At 41.5% G+C, this 22,846-nt stretch overlaps 1 protein-coding gene and 1 long non-coding RNA gene across 5 annotated transcripts in view; both read right to left on the bottom strand.

The window, feature by feature from the left end:
• Nucleotides 1-22,846, bottom strand: part of RAPGEF5 (Rap guanine nucleotide exchange factor 5) — a 139,837-nt gene that overhangs the window by 29,678 nt on the left and 87,313 nt on the right. For 3 of the 4 annotated variants that reach the window (XM_082193906.1, XM_082193908.1, XM_082193907.1), the window contains exons 12-13: nt 941-1,019; nt 269-413 (exon numbers count right to left, since the gene is read on the bottom strand). In XM_082193906.1, coding sequence (XP_082050032.1) covers nt 269-413; nt 941-1,019 — 224 coding nt within the window. Of the gene's footprint in view, nt 1-268; nt 414-940; nt 1,020-5,346; nt 5,446-22,846 lie in introns of those variants that run through there. The other variant, XM_082193909.1, reaches the window with a different exon arrangement.
• On the bottom strand, nt 10,387-22,360 carry LOC309515835. The gene is made up of 3 exons (XR_014212692.1): nt 21,982-22,360; nt 14,101-14,213; nt 10,387-10,692 (listed from the first exon to the last, which is right to left on the bottom strand). It is a non-coding gene; the product is annotated as an uncharacterized lncRNA (long non-coding RNA).

Here is a 22,846-nt window from a genome sequence, read left to right as displayed (position 1 = left end):
AGGCGACATGGGGTAGGCAGACAGAAGTGGGGGACTGACTAGGCAAATTCACCTGCTGTGGTAAAGATGCATTATAAATCCCACAATGCATGCCATGCCACACATGCAACAGGTCCACCACCCATGCTCAGAGCAATGCCCTTCAATTATAGTAATCTGTAAAGTTGTCTTTGCATTTAATAAGTTCACTTCCCATCTGTTTCTCAATTTACAAGCATATATCAATGACATTATCATATAGTGTTGAAACGCAACTGTGTGGACATACCTTCAGAAATTGCTTAAGATGCTCATCTTCATGTAACCAGTCTTTGTAAAGTGAAGTCCACTGAGACACCAAGTGCAATACTTTTCGTTTTCTGCAAGAAACATCTATAATTTCTTCCTTCCCTTGATGGTTTTTAGCACAATAAGTATTCCGAGTTAAGGAACCCACAACCAAGGAAACATTAAATCTCAGATTTAAGAAATGAAGAAGGTTTAATTGGTCCTCCTCCATGACTCATATTTAAAAGCTAATGTAAAGTGGGTTAAAAAGGTAAAGGTACCCCTGCCCGAACGGGCCAGTCTTGACAGACTCTGGGGTTTGTGCGCCCATCTCACTCAAGAGGCCGGGGGCCAGCGCTGTTCGGAGACACTTCCGGGTCACGTGGCCAGCGTGACAAAGCTGCATCTGGCGAGCCAGCGCAGCACACGGAACGCCGTTTACCTTCCCGCTGGTAAGCGGTACCTATTTATCTACTTGCACCCGGGGGTGCTTTCGAACTGCTAGGTTGGCAGGCGCTGGGACCGAGCAGCGGGAGCGCACCCCGCCACGGGGATTCGAACTGCCGACCTTTCGATCGGCAAGCCCTAGGCGCTGAGGCTTTAACCCACAGCGCCACCCGCGTCCCCTAAAGTGGGTTAGGGAATATTAAATTAATGCACCAGTGAAGGATATTGCCTTAGCAGAGCTTGACACAAATCATCTGTTGTCATGAAGACTGTATATGTGAGAAGGAAGTCATCTAGAAGAGTCTCTGCAAAGAAAGTAAAAAAAAATTTTTTTTTAAATCACAGTACAACTAAAATGTTGGGTAGGCATGATGTCATAGCTAATACTCAAAACATGACAGGAATAAAGTGGCAATAAGTATGGAAGATCACTCAGTATCAAAAACACTGTGTTCCCAGGCTCATCCCAAATCACTGAACTGGACCATTGATTAGTTTGCTAAAGACTCATAAACCAGAAGGGTTCCGGGTTAGAATTGTGGTCCATCAGTGGGGGAACATGTCTCATTTCAGTTTCTTACACCTCTATCCCTGTACCAGGGGATATGTATGCCATGGGGTTAGAAATAATCACAATTATACAATGCTATAACCCAAATCAAACACCCAAAAGTTGAATTGTTTGACATATTCAGTCTGTGGTTCTTAGTTGTGTAGCTTGGAATACCCAAAATGTAGACAGTAAAAGGACAAATAATTCACAACTTGTGTCTTTAAAAGAAAATGAAATTTATTATAGGAACATTTGTAGTATCCAACATATATAAAGTACCGTATTTTTCGCTCTATAACACGCACCCGACCATAACACGCACGTAGTTTTTAGAGGAGGAAAATCCGTAGCCATGCCACCCGTAGGCATTCCCTCCATAACACGCACAGACATTTCCCCTTACTTTTTAGGAGGAAAAAAGTGAGTGTTATGGTGCAAAAAATACGGTAACTATGTACACAGACTGCATGAATAAAAATATATTTCTCGTTGGTAGATCACCAACCAGGGCTCAGAGCCAGGGCTCAGTCACCAAATCCCTACCAAATGCACTTCAGACGTTGGTGGGAAAAGGACAGAAAGGTCTTTCTTACAACATATTAAAACCTGAGTGAAATCCTATAGGAGATGGTAACCTGGTACCCAGCTGTTAGGGCTTTATCAATATACTGTGAAGGACACAGAAATATTGAAGTTTGCTTTCTAATGACAATTAGTGGCTTTTATTTGATCCTAAACTGGAAAAATAACTGAACTTGTCCTTTAGTATCCTCAACATTTATGTGATTTCCCAGTGCAGGTATTTGAATTTAACTAGTTAAAAGTCAAGCAATTCATCAGTTGAAATTTCTAATGTCTGACAGCCCTAAGACAAAGGATTTAATAGGCTTGTAGCTGATATGTGATTACTGCTGTGAAGCAGGTACTTGGGTATGGCCAATGAATAATCAAAATGAAATCAAATGTAATTTTCAAACGCTGGTGCGATTAATACCTGAAGTATGGAAACTAAACATTAAAAATCATCTAGCATTGTATTTTTACCAGCTGAAATATTTTAAAAAAGAGATAATAGGCAAAATATCCAAAGCTTCTATTATTCTGGCAGCCTCTTGAATCCCACTGATTTCAAAGCAGAGTTTTCTAGTTTAAAGAATCAAAAGCCAATCATGCTTTGGATAGAAAGAGCTCCATGTTAGAAGTATGAAACTCCATGGGTCCAATTTCTGCATCATTTGCACATTCCCATTTTCACTGAACTCTACATGCATGCGTGAAATTGACTGGATAATAAGGCCTCGGGAGGTTTAACATTCAGGATTTCCTAATCACCATTCTGAAAGACAAGGGAATGTTCTCTTCCAATGAATGGGAGCGACTCTCAGAAGGTAACAAGAATGCTGATTGCAAATGTTCTCACAGGAAGGCAGGGAGAAGCATCTGCAGTAGTCCGTACTGCAGAGATAGCATGGTCATCTCAACCTATGCCTTTTGTGCAGGCCCAGCTTATCTCCAAATATTCCCCAGTGCCCACCAACTCCAACCCTCACCAACTGGCACCGTTGTCTCATCCACTCAGTGAGACTACACAGCTGTGCCATTCTAGTTGGCACTGCATGTGGAGCCAGCAGCATCCCTGAGAAAGCCATCTTTCAAACTACAACCCAGAAGCCTATATTTTGCTTCCAGAATATCACAACTACATTTCCCAGTGTCATTGGTGCCAACCTGCACCATAACTGGTGTCTTTTCCTCAACACATATCAACCAGGCTATCTAGCTGAGAGGTGACACCCACCACTTTCTCACCAAGCAGGCAAATCCTGCGGTCTGCAGACCCTTCACATACCCAGCTTCCTGTGTCCCTAAAGACATAATCGCTCACTACCAGCTTTTCTCAACCTTCTGGAGGAGTAGCCTTGGCATGAGAGGACAACTACCCATCACACAAGGAATGAGTCCCTTCTTAAGAATCACTTCCTCCTCCTCTCAGAGTGATGACCTCCTTCCCCAAGACACTCGTTCTCCATGACAGCAGGGAAGCTATCATCCTGGAACTGGGACAACCAAAATACAGTATCCCCAAAGGCTGCATGCACTACCCTCTCTGCTTCTCCAGGTCAACCACCTTGGCCTCAAGGGAAAATCCTGTTCTCTGAGGGCCAGGAGCTCATTTACTAATCTCTCAACTGATGCAAAACAATTAAAAGCAAACTATATTTGGATTTAGTAAATTATTTTATACTATTCAATGAAAAGATTCCAGTATACTATGAAGTTATCTCACTACTATCTAGTCTGCACTCTTTTGTCCCTATATAAATTGTTAGTTTTGCCATTATGGCCAAATGCCACATTTTATCTAAGTAATATTTAAAGGATAATTAATTTGGAAACTTGCAATTATTTGCATAGCGTGTTTTGGCAACAGAAAGCCTGTAAGACACTAATTTCTTACGTTTTTGACTTACTAATCTCTTAATGTAATTCAAAATAAAAATAGATAGATAGAATATCCTAATACCTTTTCTCCTATAAGCTTAAATTTTGTCCCACAGTTTTGAGCAAGTTTTAAGTTGTGCAGTTTTTTTGTTTATGGAGCCTATTGTCTTCACAAATGTAACAAATACACTCTTTCAATGTAAAACACTGAACACAACTTGTAAGCTAAAGGGCATTATCCATTCTCTTCTCTACTCTTTGAAGGCCAACATGAATAGAGATTTTCACAATTTGTTTCTTTGTATACTTGTTTAAGGAATCAACTACCTCATTCCCTGCAATACCACTCCCATAGTTCATTCTTAAAATACAATGGTTGAGAGAGCCATTGAATTCGGAAACAGATTTACAGCTCAGGCTCAGTTTGTAACTGGGTAGAAGATTTAGATCACACAGGTGTTTATTCGCAAAATACAATTGTAAAGAGCAACTTCAGCTAACGACAGCTAAGGATGAAAACAAAATTTTGGAACATCTAGAAGTGCTTTCAGACAATTAAAGAGCCCTATATTTTATTCTCAGATATATAACACAGGCTGTCTGCATTCAAGCTGCACTTCCTCCATTCAGCCTCCTGCCTGGCTGAAGCAATTTTCCATCTTAGTGACAGTTAAGCAGCTTTTTGGAGCCAATGGTCTGGCTCGCACATTGTGCTAAGTCAAAGCATGGCTTAGCATGACTGTGTAATCACGTGGGCTCTGGTGGGAGATTGCAGCTGCTTTGCTCCGCCTTGGTTATCCTGCTGCTGTCTGAACCTGGGCTTGTGATTTAGCTTTCTCCAAACTACAAGCTGCGACCTATGGCCTCCAGCTTGTAGTTTGTCCAGTGAGAGCTAAACTGGTCCCCGATAACCTCAGTTACCAGGAAACCAGAGTTATCAGGAATCAGAATTGTCTGCAACAGTGTTTCCTGGGTTATTTATGCTAGTCTGGACTTAGTCCCTCTCTCAAAAGGCTTTGTATTGTTTTGAAGCATTACGCATATTTAGAAAGTTATGTTTCGTAGGAGAGTAGACATGTTGCCAGAAAACCCCCTCGAAAGGAATATATCAAGTAGCAGCTTGCATATCATAATTTGTCACCCATATCACATTGTCCCTTAGAATATTTCCTCAGTATGTTTTCTGTGTAGAATTAAAAGCTCAAAACATCTGACCTCTCAATATACTGAACAAAGAACACACTTTATGAACACTAGGCAGTAAATAAAATGAAATAACTTGAAGTAAATAATGTCTAATTACTGAATTGTAATAATGTGGAGTAGCAGCCTAGACTAAAGCTCACTAAACCATTTCTCAATTAGTTTCAATTCCCTGAGAAGTATTTCAACACTTGACATGCTAGGTTACTATTACAGGACATTGCTTAGTAAACTGGCCTATCTTGATGAGCAATTTGCCTTTCTGGAAGTATCATAAGCTATTATAATTGTATTTTAATATCTACTCATAAATAATTTTTATAATCATGAAAATAGATACATCCGCTATACCACAATAAACAAACAAAAAGCAGTGTATCTATAATTACATAACTCAAAATCATAAGCTACCAAAGAAATAAATAATTTCTTACCACAACATCACTGTAGAACAGTTTAACTGGAAGGAATGACAGAGAGGAGATAATTCATTGCTCTATAGACTATGGCTTCTCTCCCTTCTTACAGATCACTTTTCCTGAACTGTTCATGGTGGCACTTGAGGTACCAAATCTGGAGTTGAGCTGTTGTGCCCATGAGGAAGATATGTGACTTCCTGCTTCAGATGAAGTATAGAACAAAGGAAGTCATGGGCAGTGGTCACCAACTGTTTTGGGCCCATGAGTATATTGCTCTGGTAACCTCTAGGTTAGATTATTGCAATGTGTTATATGTGGGGTTGCCTCTGAAGACGGTATGGAAACTCCAGCTGGTGCAGAATTCCAAGGCCAGGTTGCTCACCAGGACAGCAACAATTTGAGGACATTACACTGATCCTGGCTTGACTGCACAGGCTGCCAAGTTGTTTCAGGGTCCAATTCAATGTAACGTTTTGGACTGATAAAGCCTTAAATAGCTCAGGACTTAAATACCTCACTCTCCCCATATGAATTGACCTGGACACTGCGATCGGGAGAGGGTTGGAGGGTGGCAACATGGGAGCGGGCGTTTTCTGCAGTGGTTCCCCATTTGTGGAATGCTCTCCCCAAGGAGACTCTCCTGGGGCCTTCATCGTCATCATAGTACAGTCGTACCTTGGATCCCGAATGCCTTGCGAGGTGAATGTTTTGGCTCCTGAATACTGCAAACCCAGAAGTGAGTGTTCCACGGCTTCCGCAGCCAATCAGAAGCCACGCCTTGGTTTCCGAAAGTTTTGGAAGTTGAATGTACTTCCAGAATGGATTCTGTTCAATTTCCGAGGTACCACTGTATTTTGAAAAGATATTCATTATATATCTTTAGAAGCCAGGCCAAATCATCTCTCTTAAACAGGCGTTTGGCTGATTAACATTCTATGGTCTGTGGGAGGTTCATTTTACTATTGGTTCATTTTATTTTGCTGTTCTTTTATTATGTATTTTATGTTTTTAATTTGTATTTTTATCTTGTGAACCGCCCTGTGATCTTCAGGGTGGTACACAAATTTAACTTAACAATAACAATTTTACAAACCATAAAAACAATTGGGGGCCCTACATGCATACCTCCCCAGCTCTCTCTCTCTCTCTCCCTCTCTCTGCAGTGATTAGTTGTGGGGGGCACGACACATTTTGTTGGCTAAGGCAGGCTTCTTTCATGCCAAATTTAAGCTGAGTGTGTGTGGAAAGAGCAAGTCCATTAAAGCACATTATGTGCTTACAGGTGTCACAGTAACATGTGAACAAACTGAATTTTAAAGACACTACAGATAATTATAGTGAAAATGACGGAAAATTCAGAAGAAAACACATTAACACAAACTTTATATAGCCACCCACAAATTGGCATACTAATCTATCATCAGAACCCTCTTTTACAATCAGTCTAATTAATTTCAAACTGAAAAAAGAATGCCTGAACCTTCAGATCTTGGGGTTTGCCCCTTTCTCTGGAACATTACTGTGTGAACGATTAAGGATGTTGGCTGGAGTCCATAAGAAGTTTTCTTCTAAAAAAGAGATTCTGCCAATGCAATTTGCTTCACAGCCAAAGTTGATTACCATAACTGGGGTTGAGGCAGCAATGATTTCGCTGTGGATGTGTAGCTTATCTAACTCATTTTCATTATCTGGAACACTGTGTTCTGCAATATAACCTGAAGGGGGCCTGATCTTGCCACAACATGCAGAATGAATTTGAAGGAATCCGAGACCTTTCCAGCCCCATCATTCTAAGATACCAAGCCTAGGTTCTGTATTAATAATTGCATACAATGGACATTTAAGGAAACAGCCAACAGTTACCAAGCTTTATTTTAGAGCAGCAACATGGAATAACCAGTGTAACATGATGTTACAGTGGAAATAGAATGCCATGTAACATATTTTAAGTGCTTTTGAACCACATCTGTAAATTTTCTGCTGACGGATGTTTCCACAAAGGAAACTAAATTCACCACAAATTACACATTGCAAATGATTCATTCAGCTGTGAGCAAAGCTCTGCAGAAACAGCTCTAAGAGTGCAACTTGGTTTGATTAAATATAAACAGGATTCCATCTATAGTCTTCATCTGAATTTTAAATATATTCTGCCATGCAGCAGATCCTCTTGTTCTCCTTTTTTTCTAAAAGGGACTAACACTTCATCTCGTGACTTTTAAACTGTCCCTCTTTGTTCTACCTCACACATACATTCGCATCCTATAACAATACAGCGGTGCCTCAGTTTTCGAACTTAATCCATTCCAGAAAACCGTTCGAGTTCTGAAATGTTTGAAAACTGAAAACTCAATAGCCGACAGCTAGGCCTCAGGATCTTACACTCAGAGGAAGCTGTGTGGCATGTTTGACTTTCAAGGCATGTTAGAAAACCAAAGCATTTCCTTCTGGGTTTATGGCGTTCAAAAACCGAAATGTTCGTCAACGGAGACATCCGAAAACCGAGGTACCATAAAGCGGCTGGGACCAGGCAGAAAGGGGCTGGGCTGAGAGCAGACTGAGGTTGGTGGGGCAATGCCTCCACTGGGAGGAGTTCTGCATTAACATATAACTACTTGTATATTTATACAAAAAGGTGGTTTTAAGGTGGTTTTAGCCTTCTTCCAAAAACAGAAGAAGCAATGGAAGTAAAGTACATAATAAAACATCACAATTTCCTAAATCCAACCTAGTTCAGCAGCCTGGGGAATTATTCTAACTCAATATAGTACTGTATTGTATAATATAATAATTCTTCATTTATCCTCACAAATGAGAGCACTCCCCCATGACAAGGGATCATAATTATATTTTACAGTTTCCAGCTGGAAGAAAACAGAGGCCATAACATGATTTGTCCAATATTACACATTGTTTTTTCCTTGAATGAGCTGCAATCTGTATATCACCCAGGGCCAGATCCATTTTCACTATTCTGTTGGTATCTTTCTTTTCCAAGGTACTGTGACAACACCCAGAGTCTAAAGCCTTTGGGTCAGAAGCCTCTTAAAGAAATGATAATTAAAGCACATTCTATGAAACTCCTAGCATCATTTTAAAAATTAATTTTAGACAAACAAACATTTAAAAAGCTACTATCTACACTTCACAAAATAATTAATGAGTTAACAATTGGACAACGTAATTCTATAAAATGGCAATGGGAATCTAACCTAGATATATAAACTGAGGAGGTGCACTGGAATAATTTGTGGGCTAAAAAACCTTTTAAATCAGTGTCAACTCGCATAAGAGAGAACACATTTAAATTACTACAGCGATGGCATCTGACACCATTAGGATATAGCTATATCAGCAAAACACTCCCATTCCAGTGCTGGAGAGGCTGCAACAGGATAGATACAACATTCCACATGTGGTGGGCATGTGACCATGTACAGCCCTTCTAGCAGAGTGTATTTATGGACATAAGCCATATTACAGGGTCAACATGTAGAATGTACCCCAAGTTTGGGGCTATTAACCATTTTCAGAGAAGAGCAACTGGACGTCTGTTACAAATAATTAACCACTTTTCTTCTGGTGGCAGCATGCATGCTAGTAGCACAGAAAGGAATGGAACCTCTGCTTATATCTCATTGGATTGAACAATACAAGAGACAGATGACTTTATTAAAATTTGACATCCTTTTATAAAACATTCCATTGATAATTCCACTGACCTTATTAAAATGTGGCATGCTCTTATAAAATATTCAATTGATAATCCTGAAAAATGGCATCCACTGGAATCACAAACTGGATTTGGCAAAACTTAATAGACTGATCTGTCCTGGGGGAAAGGGGGGAGGTAAGTTGGGATGGGAGGGAAACTCTATGTAATTGTGTTTATACATTGAAAATTAACAAAACTTCTTATAAAAGAAAGAAATGACCAGGGCTAATAGCCACTGATAGTCCTATCATGCTGTCCTGGCTACTTTGGGTGGGAGGGAAAGATATAGGTAATTTTAATACATGAATGATAAAAAAATAATATTCCATTAATTTGTTAAACTCTTCAGTAAAGCCATCTAAGCTAGTACTCATCTTGCAGCAATTAATTTCATGTTAATTGTATGATGTATGACAAATTTGTTTTTGACTGCCTTGAACCTGCCACAAATACATTTTAGGATGACCTATAAATAAGTAAGTAGTAATCCATTTTTATTTTATAAATGTTGTCTGTGTGCGTGCACACATGTGTGGTGCGAGATGAAAAACAAGATGTTATTTTGTGTCCTGGGAGTGTCCTGGGAAACTGCGCTGAGATTTATTTTATCATTGGCGGGTTTCAAGCAAGTTTCTCTGCAAGAGGAGCGAATATACATCTCACTTGCAGCTTTTATCCCGTATGATGGATTGTGACAGAATTAAAGTTTAATGTAGGAGGGGAATAGCATGGCAAAACAGTGACCAGATGACAGACTACACATAAAAGCGGGGCTTAGTATGCAGAAGTTTGAAGACTGTCATTTTATGCTCACATCTCCTGTGACCCTATTTGGCACTGTAGACTGCATATAATTTATCACAAGCGTCTCTCTCGCTCTCGCTCTCCCTGAAACCGGGGCCTTTACTAAACTTCCTTCAGTGCATACTGAAGGAGCACAACACAGCCATGGCACCCCTGAATTTCCACCACCATCGGGGTGTGTACCACTGGGGTGTTCAGGCGCAAGCCTTGCTGCTCTCTTTGCTTCTGGCACTAGCTCGTCCTCTTCTAATTGAAAGGTGAAACATTAACATTGGAGCAAAACATAACCACATTTTCTATTCAATGCTAAGAGTAGCTGGCAGGGCCAACTCCTGGGAAAAGTGCCCTCTGACAATGGGTTTACCTGGCCATGAGGAGCACTGGCTGTACTCAAACTTGTGCTAGGTAGCTAAATTTAGCCACCCTTCCCCACCATTCTCCCAATATGGGCCTTATGGGAAATTAAAATGGCAGCTAGACCCAGTCGGAGCACCAAGGTCTGAAATTTTAAAGGGGGAAATCTACAGCAAACCCTGATGGGTTCTTGTCAGCCGCCTACAGATGCTGGGTGCTGATGGCAGCATTGATAGGCTGTGCAGACTAGTCTAATCTGCTTTCTGTGTCAAACCCATCAATCTACTTGCCTTTGCCCGCCTACCACCTTTTGAAGAGAAGAGAAGAGAAACCCATCTGAGAAAACAAGGTGGAAAGGAACACTAATCCCACATGTCTATAGTGGCTATGATGTCATGAGCTCGTTTCCCTGCTCCTTGGCCCTCTTTCCTGTCAGAATACAGCATGCTGTTCTGGTCGTCTCATCTCTGAGAAGAAAGATTGTAGGGCTGAAAAAAGGTGCAGAATAGGTCAACCACAACGATCTAACATCTTCCCTACGCTAATGCATTTAAGGGAATTTAACTATAATAAAATATATCTGAGGGGAAACATTACAGAGGTTTTTAACACTATTCAATGTACACTGGGTGGAAGATTCCTCCCTCTTCTCTCTTCAATAAAATAACTCCCAGTCACCAAATGAAGCTGACTTTCAGGAGATTTATGACAGAAAAGGACATATTTCTTTGACTTCTGAAGCTGTTACAAGATGTGGCAATGGCTAATATCCACTGTCTTATGGCATTGTAAAGCCATTTAATCTGGTGCCTCTGGTAGCTAAATGGAACCTGCTAGTCACTGTGGGAACAGGACTCTGGACTAGAAGGGCACTTGGTCTGCTGCCCCAGGGCTCCTAAGAGACTCTGCGCCAGGAATCAATTCAAGCAGCGGGAAGACGGGGGGAGATGGTGAGATTTTGGACTGCAAAAAACCCACACACACTGGCGAAATGATGCATTGTTATCAACGGAGGCACAGATAAGGGAATATTAGGAATTGGAAAAAATAAGGACCAGGTAATCTGGTATCTAAACTCAAATCCCATTATGCCAACTATACTTTCACGGTCAACAGACTAGTATTAAGAACTAAGATGACAGGTCTTGGAACAGTTGCTGGCATTCCATAAATAAAGCATCAATACTCCAAGGTTTATTACTGATACTGTACTTTTAGCTAGGGTTTCCCAAACTTGGGTCTTCAGCTGGTTTTGTACTACAATTCCCATCATCCCTGGCCACTGGTCCTATTAGCTAGGGCTGATGGGAATTGTAGTCCAACAACAGCTGGAGACCCAAGTTTGGGGATGCCTGCTTTAAGTAATTTCATTCCTGTTCCTAGATATTTCCCAGCTCTGTTCAGGTCCTTTTGTTCTTTTACTTGCTTCTGTTTTTGTTAAAACAATTTTAATTACAAATTGCAACTTCCACCATTACACAGCCATTTCTGTGCAACCATATCGTAAGACCACCTGGGTCGGTGACAGACGAGAGTTTTATAATATCATCATTATATTCTGCATAACAATAGCTCATGCTAATCAGCTTCCTTTGAAAACTCTGCAGCACTCTGAACCCAAATCAATTCCACACTGGGTTTTAACATTTCAAGATGTAGGGAACACAGACATATAATTTTAAATAGATCTACACAAAGCCATAACCTGGGGTGGGGGTGGGGTATTAACTTGTAATACTAACATGCTGAATCACAAGTATTCAAAAAACATGAGTTATAAGTGTGATATAAAACTGAATGTTGGCCTGAAATAATGGCATTTTGGGAAATGCTGCAAGTCTTTAAATGACTATTTAGGATGGAGGAGCTAGAACAGATGCTGAACTATAACTCCCATCAGCTGCAACAAGCATGACAGCTGTAGTTCAGCAATAACTGGAGGGCCAAAGGTTCCCCATACCTAAGCGAGAACCAAGAGGCCTAAAACAACTTACAAATCTCTGTTTTAAAGTCTGTAAGTTTCAGGTACTCATGGATAAGAGTTTTTGATAAAAGATATGTCTTTATTTAAAAAAAAAACTTTTCCTTTTAAGTAAGAGAAAAGATGCCTTGTGAAATACCGTATTTTTCGCCCTATAGGACGCACTTTTTCCCCTCCAAAAATGAAGGGGAAATCTGGGTGCATCCTATGGGGTGAATGCAGGCTTTTGCTGAAGCTTGGAGAGCGAGAGGGGTCGGTGCGCACCGACCCCTCTCGCTCTCCAGGCTTCAGGAACACATCCGCAGCCTAGGCAGCCCTACGGGAGGTCCGGCAGGGATGTCTAGGCTGCGGATAGCAGCCTGCCGCCTGGCGGGCGGGGCGCCCTTAAGCAGAGCGCCCCCGCGCCGGGCAGACATCCGCAGCGTGGGGAGCCTTGCAGGAGTTCTCCGCAAGGCTCCCCACGCTGCGGATAGCAGCCTGCTGCCCCGCAGGGGGGGGGGCGCCCTGATGCAGAGCACCCCTCGCGTGGGGCAGACATCGGCCAGCCCCACAAGCTCGGGGGACAGCAGGGAGGCGCAGTGCCGCCATCCCGCTGTTCCTCGACCTGGTTCTGTTTCCCTGACCTGCTTTTGGGGGGGAAATAAAGGGGGGGAAATTTCCTTTATTTCCCCCAAAAAAACTAGGTGCGTCCTATGGGACGAAAAATACGGTACATACAGAATACAGTGGTACCTCGGGTTAAGAACTTAATTCGTTCTGGAGGTCTGTACTTAACCTGAAACTGTTCTTAACCTGAAGCACCACTTTAGCTAATGGGGCCTCCTGCTGCCGCCGTGCCACTGGAGCATGATTTCTGTTCTCATCCTGAAGCAAAGTTCTTAACCTGAAGCACTATTTCTGGGTTAGCGGAGTCTGTAACCTGAAGCGTATGTAACCTGAAGCGTATGTAACCTGAAGTGTATGTAACCTGAGGTACCACTGTACATCTGAAAAGACTGAAAAGACAGTCCTGCTTCAGTTAAGAAGATGTATTTTTGCTATATTAACAAGGTTGTTTATCACTTCCTTAAACTAAAATTCATAAAATGAGATAAATTAACAGTCATGCCTCAGGGCAGAAAATTGCCAGGCTGGGGGTTCTCTAGACATGACTTCTGAAAAATCTGTGCAATGTTCCAAATCTTTCAGTAGTGCAAATGCATTGCCCATCAGGTTTTAATAAGGAGGCGGTGTTGTTATTTTTAAAAAAGGACCAGCAACAAAGACACTGAAGCATTGGAATATATGTACTTTAGCAGCCTGTTATTACTGTAGTGAACTGAAACAGCAGCTGGACCTCTTTTGCCGGAAACATGCTTTTAATACCAGTTACAATTGCATGACCAAACATTCAGTGCCCCCATGCTCTTGACCACAGTTAAGAGATTGTAAATGGGCTAAAGGATGTCTACTTCCTCCTGATTCATGTTTCTCTCAGAAGTGAACTTCCCCTTTCCCATCTGTGATTAGCAATTACATTAGCATGAACATTAAGCCAAACCAGGGTATCATTTAACCAAGAACTGAAACAAATTTTAGCACTTCACCTTGGTTTCAAATCCTACCTAAGTGGGAATTCTGCTTTGCATTAATGCTTAACACCGCAGTTAAAGAGGGATAGTGAAATTCCCTTCCAAGAGGGTGGGTCTTTTGTATTTCTGCACTGAGCATCTGTGGAATCATATAGTTATACTCAGTTTTTGTTTTGACTAAAAATAATTCATATGCCCTACTGTGGACATGCACATCTTTGCAGTTTATGTGGGTATAGCTTTTCTATTTGAAGAAAGCCATAAAGCGAAAACTAGGCTATAACATGAAAAATGTTACACCAACATAAGGACACAATATGAGAGAGAGAGAAAATGAAAATTACATTGGTTTTCTGTGTTCATGGACCTTTTCCTCCCAACATGTAACGTGCTGATAATGCATTAAAGTAATTGCCGCACAGCTGTATCCTCCAACAATGGATGCATAGAAGTCTCTCTGCACCAAATGAGCAAGTCATCTATTTATTTTAGGCATTAGGGTATCCAAATTAGTTAATTTATCCTACACTCGGTAAATTAATATTCCCATTTTGGGGAATATTTAAGAAGTCAGCATTCAATATGCTTGACCTTACTTTGAAGCCTGAAAAGAGAGTTAATATCTTTTGCCAGAGTTATGTACCAATTACTGCTACTGTTAAACATGGTTGCTAACTTGAAGTTACCTGAACATGAAAAAAGAGTTTGATTAAACATCCCTTTATTTTAAGTGGCATGCATCCATACTAGATGGAAAAAATATACTGCTGTTCCAATATATTTGCACCATCATTTATGTCTTTTTATTTATGGACTAGGAATAATCACTAGAAGCTATCCAGGCCCCAATTGCCTGGGGAGGGGGAGAATAAAAGTCTGCATTTTATATTTCGCTGCTAATAATTCAAGACATGGTAACTATTTCATTTGACAGGCAAGTAGTGACTCACTGTGCTCCAGCTCATCCTTTTGTTCCTATTTATGCTCAGAAATCAAAGCTTGGATGATTTCCAATCATATGTAGAAAAATAACTTCTTCCAGGGAAGTTTGGTCTGTACCCATTTCCATAGCTATCTCATAGTTGGGATAACCTGTATTATTACCATTATCTAGACGGGGCACCTAACCCAGTACCCTTCAGATGTTACTGAACGACAACTCCCACCAGTTCCAGTGGTCAGGGATGATGGGAGTTGAGTTCCAGCAACATTTGGAGGGCCACATGATTTACATGAACACAGCTGAATGGGATTATTATTATTATTATTATTATTATTATTTACTACTACAACTATTGTTACAGTCACCGTTTGAAGAAATTAGATGCACAAATAAAGCATACAGCTAGTTAAAGTAAAATTGACAGCTAAATAAAATTAAAAAATAAAACAAAATAAAACACATATAAATGTGTATCCCCCAACTCAACAACAACAACAACAACAAAAGGCCAGGCATAAACATAGAATATGTATCCACTTTATAAGACAAAGTTAATCCTTAACTGTATAATACTCTTAATTGGCCATTATTACTATATTTAAACTTATAATATACAGGTGTAGAATTCAAATCATTATATTTGGATTTAAAGGCTCTGATCTTTAGGCTCTGATCTCCACATTTAGTCCACGGATCTCACTTCTGAATAGACAGCTGTAAGACTGCACTGCAGATTAATTACTTTTTCCCCCACTCACGTTTTCAAAGGATAACTTAAGAATGAAATGTGGGGTTCTCAGTCATATAAAGAGCCTTGCAGACCACTGCCCATCTCTGCTTTCAAGACTGAAACACAGCAAATCATCACTATACTGGCATCCCCCTCTTCCCACCACCCATCAAAACAAGCAACATTTTCTTTTTGTCCTAGTTGCATTGAGCACATTCCATTGACAGTAAATGACAGAGATTGCTTCATTATGTTTTTCTCTGATTACTATTGAATACTTCTCCAAGTTCATTGACTTAAGATTGGGACACGTTGGCCAGGAAGCCTTGCAATCTAAGCTTCCGAATTAATTTTGGCTGGTGGCTGGCGTCCACATCCCTTTTTTGGTAGAAAAATAAAGATGCTAGTAATGTGCTGGAAAGAAATCTTGCATTTCTGTGCCAGTATTGGCTTGCCTTACTTCCAACAGAAGACATAAACAATTCATACAGGCCAAAAATAGTGTGATAAGTAAGGAGCCTTTGGAAGCTTGGAGCTTATAAAATAGAAAGAGAATTAGGCTGCAAACCTGGGAGCGACTCCCATTGAACTCAGCGGGGTTTACTTCTGAGCAGACATGCATGGAATTGTGGTATTACTGTGCAGTTTCCTTTTGTTCATCAAGGAGAGAAATCAGCAAAGAATTAACACCTTTCACGTAAGGCACGGTGAGCAAAACTATAAATGGGGTACTGCAGGGCCACATATTGTCCCCCATGCTGTAACATCTATTTCAGGGGTGTGGAACCTCAAGCCAGACCTCTCTGTCCAACCTTTGAGACTCTCGACAGGCTGCATATCCTACCTGGCCTTGCCCTCTACCTTCTTGAGTGCTGAGGGAGAATGGAGAGCGGGGCATTTAGAAGCATAGAAACCTGTTTTTTTGTGGTGGGAATGTCATCTACAGTACAAAAGAATCACATCCATTGTTCCATCCACTTTTGTCTTTAGTCTTTGTCTTTGGATGTGGCCAGTGGAAGGTTCCACACAAGAAGCCAGGCATCAAACAGAAAATGGTTCTCAAACACTGGCTTATATGAAATGACTGGGCAAGGTCAGATGCATTAGCGCTGGGTGCCATCAATATGCCATATGAGTCAGTCTATGAGGGCGCTGAATTGCTGTCTGGACACTGTAACAGATTAGATGAGGGACAATAAACTGAGACTGAATCCAACAAGATGGAAGTTCTGAGGTTGGCAGTTCTCATGTCTGGAACTTGGGCAAATTACCTGGCAGAGATGGAATGGCACTCTCTTTACAGCAGGAGGTGTGTATTCTGGGATTACTCCAAATCCATCTGGCGACCCAAGTGACCCCAAAGTTCTGTTGGCCAACTTTGAGTGACACACAAGCTACAGCTGTTCCTGAAAAGAGGTACCTTGGCCACAGTAGTCTGTGCTCTGGTAACCTACTGGTCACTGCAATGTGTTCCATGTGGGGCTGTCTTTGAAGATGACATAGAAGTTACAGCTAACGCAGAATACAACAGTGAAGCTGCTTAATGTAACTGTGTTGGCCTTGGTTGCCCTAATGGATGACCTCTGTAGAAAATAGGGTGGGGCTGCCTGTATTTATTTGTTTGTTTTTTTTAAAAAAAAATGCTATCACTCTTAAATGGCAGCTGAAGCTTCCTTTCCTTGCTCTTTAATGGCCAGTTGCTCATTATGTTTGCCCCATACGTGTTTTACAAAAAACAGTGGTCCTGATCTGGTCTAACCAAACACTAAACTATTTTCTGCATTTAACTTACGTTTCTATTCTCTTTATGTCCTAATTATTCTTACTTAAACTGCTTTTAAGACTTATTAACATCAATGAAAGTACTACATGCGTAATTATTATCAAGGACATGAAACAATATAGGACACAGATGCAAATATACCATATCAGTGCATGCTAATACATAATTAAAAATACATCTTCCACTATTATTAATGACAAAGCCAAGGAAATGAAAGGAGTGATTTCCTTTCACACAAGAAAACCATGACAACTTCAAACTGCAAGCTGATGTTACAGCCTCATAGTGACACTGCAATAAAAGCAATAATAAAAGTATTTGCTTGTTCTGTTTAAAGATGATACACAGATACAATGCAACCAGGATAAACATTATTTGTATTTTAGTAGCCTAGGGCTATTCACAGTAACTGCCAAAGCTACAATTTCAGACAGCAAAAACACAGTATTACTGTGCAAAGACCCATTGTGCAGCCTTCATTGTTCCTTCCAGCCATCTGCTCCATGCAATAGATTAATGCTACACCTTCATGAAAGAGCTCTTTTATTTGATGCTGATCAAGTTACATTTTCATCCTTAAAGAGGTGTGACCTCAGTTGCGTGACCAAACTGTTCCATGTTTACTTAGATTTGTTGTTTGTGTGACTGGTTTAAATGAATCATTACTAAATATTGTTGGTGGTGTTTTACTTAAAAGATAGCCATTTCACTCCACTATCACCTCACGTTTTAATGTTCCCTGATCTTTTATTTATGCACAATACACATGCTCATTTCACAGGCTTTTGAACACAAGCATCAATAATATTCTATGGCCTTCCCTCAGAATTTCTGTTGTGTACAATGTGTATTATAAAATATACTAACTGAAGTCTCTCCTGAAGAGCAGCTTCTGCATCTACAAGACTTTTAGATTACTACAAAACATTGTAAGTGGGGTTTTGAAAACTACTCAGAAACTTCAATTAGTTCAGAATATGGTAGCTAGATATTCAATTGGAACTAGCTGACTGGATCATATTGCACCACAATTCAAAAACCTGCACTGCTTCCAATTTGTCCCCAGGAATTCAATCTGCCAGTTTTAATCTATAAATCCCAAATTGCTTGGGACCAGGCTATATAATTCCCCCCAAAACTATCTATGCTTTGAGACCCTGGTGGACTGTCAAGTGTTCACATCACATATGCAAACACTGGCCAACTTCACACACTGCCAACTAGGTTGTTAAAAAAATCTTTGAACGAACTGTCTGTAGCCATGATTTGTTTCCCAGACCCACAGAACAATCTGAAAAAAAAAAATGTTTTCTGTTGGTCATTGCTTATTTAAAAACAGACAAGTCCAGAAAAGGTTCCTCACAACTTGCTCTAACATCTATATGAAGGTACTGGGGGAGGTCACAAGGAGTTGCATACCCTGACAGTTCCCCATCCCCCAGGAGCCAGGCCTCAGATAAATGAGTAGACATGACAACATATTTGGGATTAAAATGGCCACAACTTTATTGAATTCAGATGTAGACCTTGGCATAGGCACTGGGCATGTATCCCTTTCAGCCCCTTGCTGGGGGTCTGAGGCATGACAGGGTCATTTGGGGGAAGATGGGACCAACGCAAAACACGTGTTTATGCAGTTGATCCCTCCCCCAAATTGCTGTGGGGGGCTCTATGGCCCATCCATCATGTGCTTGTGAACAGAGACTCCCCTCATGACCCCTCTAACGAAGTACCCTGTTACTGCCGCCGCAGGAAGCAGGTAAGTCACCACTTCACCCTTTCTACAGATGTTAGGCTAAAGGATTCTGTCCCAAGGCCTAAACTGTCAAAGTTGTGACAATTGCTATGGGGAAGGAAAATTCCTTCCCGGCCCTACAAAAACAGCAACCATCGTTAAGACCCTATCTGGAAAGGAAAAAGGTTAGCCTGCAAGAAAGAGAGAGATGAGAGGGTGGGCTGGGCGGGTGATGCTCTGGGACCGATTGCACTGCTGAGAGCAGCGCCGGACCCCTTTTAACCATCTGAAGCAGAGCGGTGCCTCCGCCTGCATGGTCCGCCCCACAGGTCGCTGCACAAGACCAGAAATTACAAATCTGGGTTTGGCAGGAACCCAGCAAGCACTGCAGCAACCAGGAAAGAGGAGCTAATGGTAGGGGCAAACATGGTGTGGCTTTGCGTTGATGGGAGAGGCATTGCAATGGGCCGCCCATGGCTGTATGGGGTAAGCAGCCAATTTGGAGCATCGCGTTACCAGTATGCTGATAACATGTAGTTCTAGTTCTCATTATCATCAGAAACAGATGCTTGGAAACAGTTATATTGCTCATTTCCCTGGTGTGGAGAGATCCTTCTGAAGCTCTCTGAAATCCATGTTTGCTTTTACCACCATCATAGTTTGGTGTCATCCACAAACTTGTCCACTTCACTGCTCACTCTAACGCCAGATGATTCATGGATAAGTTTCAAAGCACCATCCCCCAATACAGATCCTTGGGGTGCCCCACCTCTTACATCTTTATTAGTGTGAGTTGATGGAAAAGGGAAGAGGGAGAATGCTAGAGAGTTAAGGACGGAAGCTTTGGCTCAACTTGTTAATAAACATATTGCAAAGGAGTGCTGTTTTTTAACTTTGCCATTCTTCAAATGCTGTGGGACGGCAATGAATATACGCTTTTATACTTCACAGAAAACATTACAAACAAGAAAATCTTTGTACTAGAAACCTTTGAGCCTATGCTACACTGGAAACACTGGAATGAATGTGCACAATGAACACAGAAACAGGGTTGTGCTCTCTCACTAAAAGTAAGGGTTTTGTTCTGCAATTTGGTGCATTCGGTGCTCTTGTATTCTGTAGTATTTTTATATATGATAAGACAAATAAATGTGCATTCTCTAAGTACAGAAACATTCCCAGCTGCTAAGGAAAAAGGCCCCAGCATCCAAGGATTGTTGAATCATGGGAAGGGGTGAATTCTTACACACCTGTGACCTGCAAGATATGGCTTGCTCCTATTTTGAGTGCTGTTTAAAATTAGGAAGCAGATTCTATGCAAGTTTTGAATATAGCTTATTAAACTGCTTCATTTTCACTGGTCAGGTTGACATGTGTTTTGTAACAGTTGTCATTTATACTGAGCTAACGAAATACGACCAGAGGAATGCTAAACTAAATTACTACATATGAAACAAAGGCATTTGTCCAGAGTATAAAAAGATTACTGTTCGCCAGTAGACATAGTTAGGACTTCTCACTGGGAAAGCCAACTCTAAATACTCGACTACTGGCTAGCAAGGTGAAACATCCCTGAATAGAAACAGCTTGGATACTTCAGCGAGAGTTAATAAGAGACAATAAGAGATCTGAATTTAAGCTGACCACTGATTTGCTACTGGGGCAGAGGGTCACATGGCCAATCCAGGCAGGGCTGAGAGAAACTGCTGTATGAAGAAATAGCTGCTGCTGATCAGCACGGTCAACACTGAACAAAATGGGCGAAAGTGAGTCCTTCCACTTATCTTCTCTCTTTCTCCTTATAGAGTTCAGTGGCAACAGCACACACTGTTAAGAGCAATGCTGTCTCAGATGAAGAACCCATCTAGCATTGCATCCCACTTTCCACAGTGGCCACGCAATTGCCTCTGGGCAGCTCACAAGCAGGATATGAGAGCAATAGTCCTCTTTAAGTGCTTGGTTTCTGAGCAACTGATTTCCAGAGGCAAGCTGCCTCTGATTCCAGACATAATACTCTCCAGAATACTACAGCGATATACAGTACAGTGCTCACACTATATACATCTGTATAAAGGTACAAGGCTCACTGTTTTTACATTGCAATTTTTACATAGGGAATTTCAGATGAAGTGGACTGTGCAGAGTGGCTGCAAGAGGATGGAAAAAACTGAATGCAGGAAGAGGAGGAGCAATGCATTCTATTCTATATATTACTGCTTTTTATAGGGTTAGGTGGGCCTTAGATCTTTCAACAATGATGCAGAAAAAGAACCACAAATTTGGAATTCTCAGGGTCCAATAGCAATTCTGCAGACTTGCTTGAGTGCTGGGAATATTTAAAAACAAAACAAAACCACACAACTCTTAGGGTTGTCTCCAACTACTCTGAATAGACCAAATGAATTTAATGGACCTAAGTTAGTCATACCTTTTAATCTCAGTGGGTTGAGTCTTCGTAAAACTTTTTAAAAACAACTTGTAGTATTAATGCTGTTACTTCTACTACTAAGAATAAGCCTGATGTGGTTTATATAGGTCATGCTCCTTACTAGCTACTTGTTTCATAAGAATTTTCCCCTCTATGAACACTCTTTATTGTAGACAAATACTCTCCCCCAGCACACTCTGCTTATCCAGTATATGAGGCAAATATTGAATGAATACATACATATTTCAGGCTATGAAAAGTGGGCAGATGTGGAAGCATAAGCCTCACTTGGATATAAAAAATTATGATGATCTTAAATCCTGAAAATATGATACCACTGCACACACCTAGTAGATTTTTCTTGCATGAACACCACACATAAAGACACAGGTGTAAGTTTCTGAATCATTTCATCTCTGTGGACTAGGGCTGGGAAATAACTGGATTTCAATATCGCAATGTATCACCAGCTAAACATAATGATATATCAAAGTATCATGATATCTGAAATAAGGAAAGAACTACGCAGAGGCGAACAACACAACGTCCTGGCAACTGCTACTACTTAATGGTCTAAAACTGAGAAATGATGATATTATCAATCACCTTATGGTCACTTTCAGCAGCAGCCAAGCCAAAATGCGTCCGAATGAGACTTTTGGTTTTGGACTTGGCTACCAAACGGTGGCATTCAGGACAATTCAAAGTATGGTGATGAGTCATAGTGAGTACAACTAATCTGGGACTGCCAGACTGCAAGCAAGCCTGCTAGGCAGCAGAAGCAACAGCAGCCTGGTGGTGGCAGAATCAACAATAGCTGGGGGGGGGGGAGGCAGAATCAGCAGCAGCCTGGCAGCAGCGGCATAGTAATCAGCAATCTGAAAAGCCACACCACAGTAATGGGCGGCAGCAGCAGAAGAAGCGGCGGCAGCCTGCGAGGCCTTGTCATGGTGGTGGTGGTAGTGGTGGCCTGCGAGGCCTTGCAGCAGTGGCAAAAGCGGCAACGGCCTGTAAAGCCTTGTCATAACAGTGGCAGTAGCCTTGTGGCGGCGGCAGGAGATGGTGGCAGAAGCAGAGATGGCCTGCAAGGCCACACTGAGGCAGCCTGTGACAACGTCTGCCACCGCCTCCCACTACCGCCTGGAGGACTTGCAGGCCGCCATCACTTATTGCCTCCATGGCGAGGCCTCACAATCCCCACTGCTTCTGTCACCACAAGGCCTTGCAGGCTGTCACTACTATTGCCGCCATCTCTCGTTACCACCACAAGGCCTTGCAGGATGCCGCTACTATGGTCACCTCCTGTCACTGCCACAAGTCCCTGCAGGCCTCTGCCACGAGGACTCGCAGTCCACTGCCACTGCTCCCTGTCACTGCTCTGAGTCCTTGCAGGCCACCACGGTTACTGCTGCAACCTCCCGTCACCGCTGCGAGAATTCGCAGGCCACCACTAATTGTGCTGCCACCGCGA

Source organism: Podarcis vaucheri (genome assembly GCF_965113315.1).
Source record: "Podarcis vaucheri genome assembly, chromosome: 12".
NCBI lineage: Eukaryota > Metazoa > Chordata > Lepidosauria > Squamata > Lacertidae > Podarcis > Podarcis vaucheri.
Note: the sequence above shows the minus strand (reverse complement) of the source record. Positions and strands in the feature narration are given on the sequence as shown.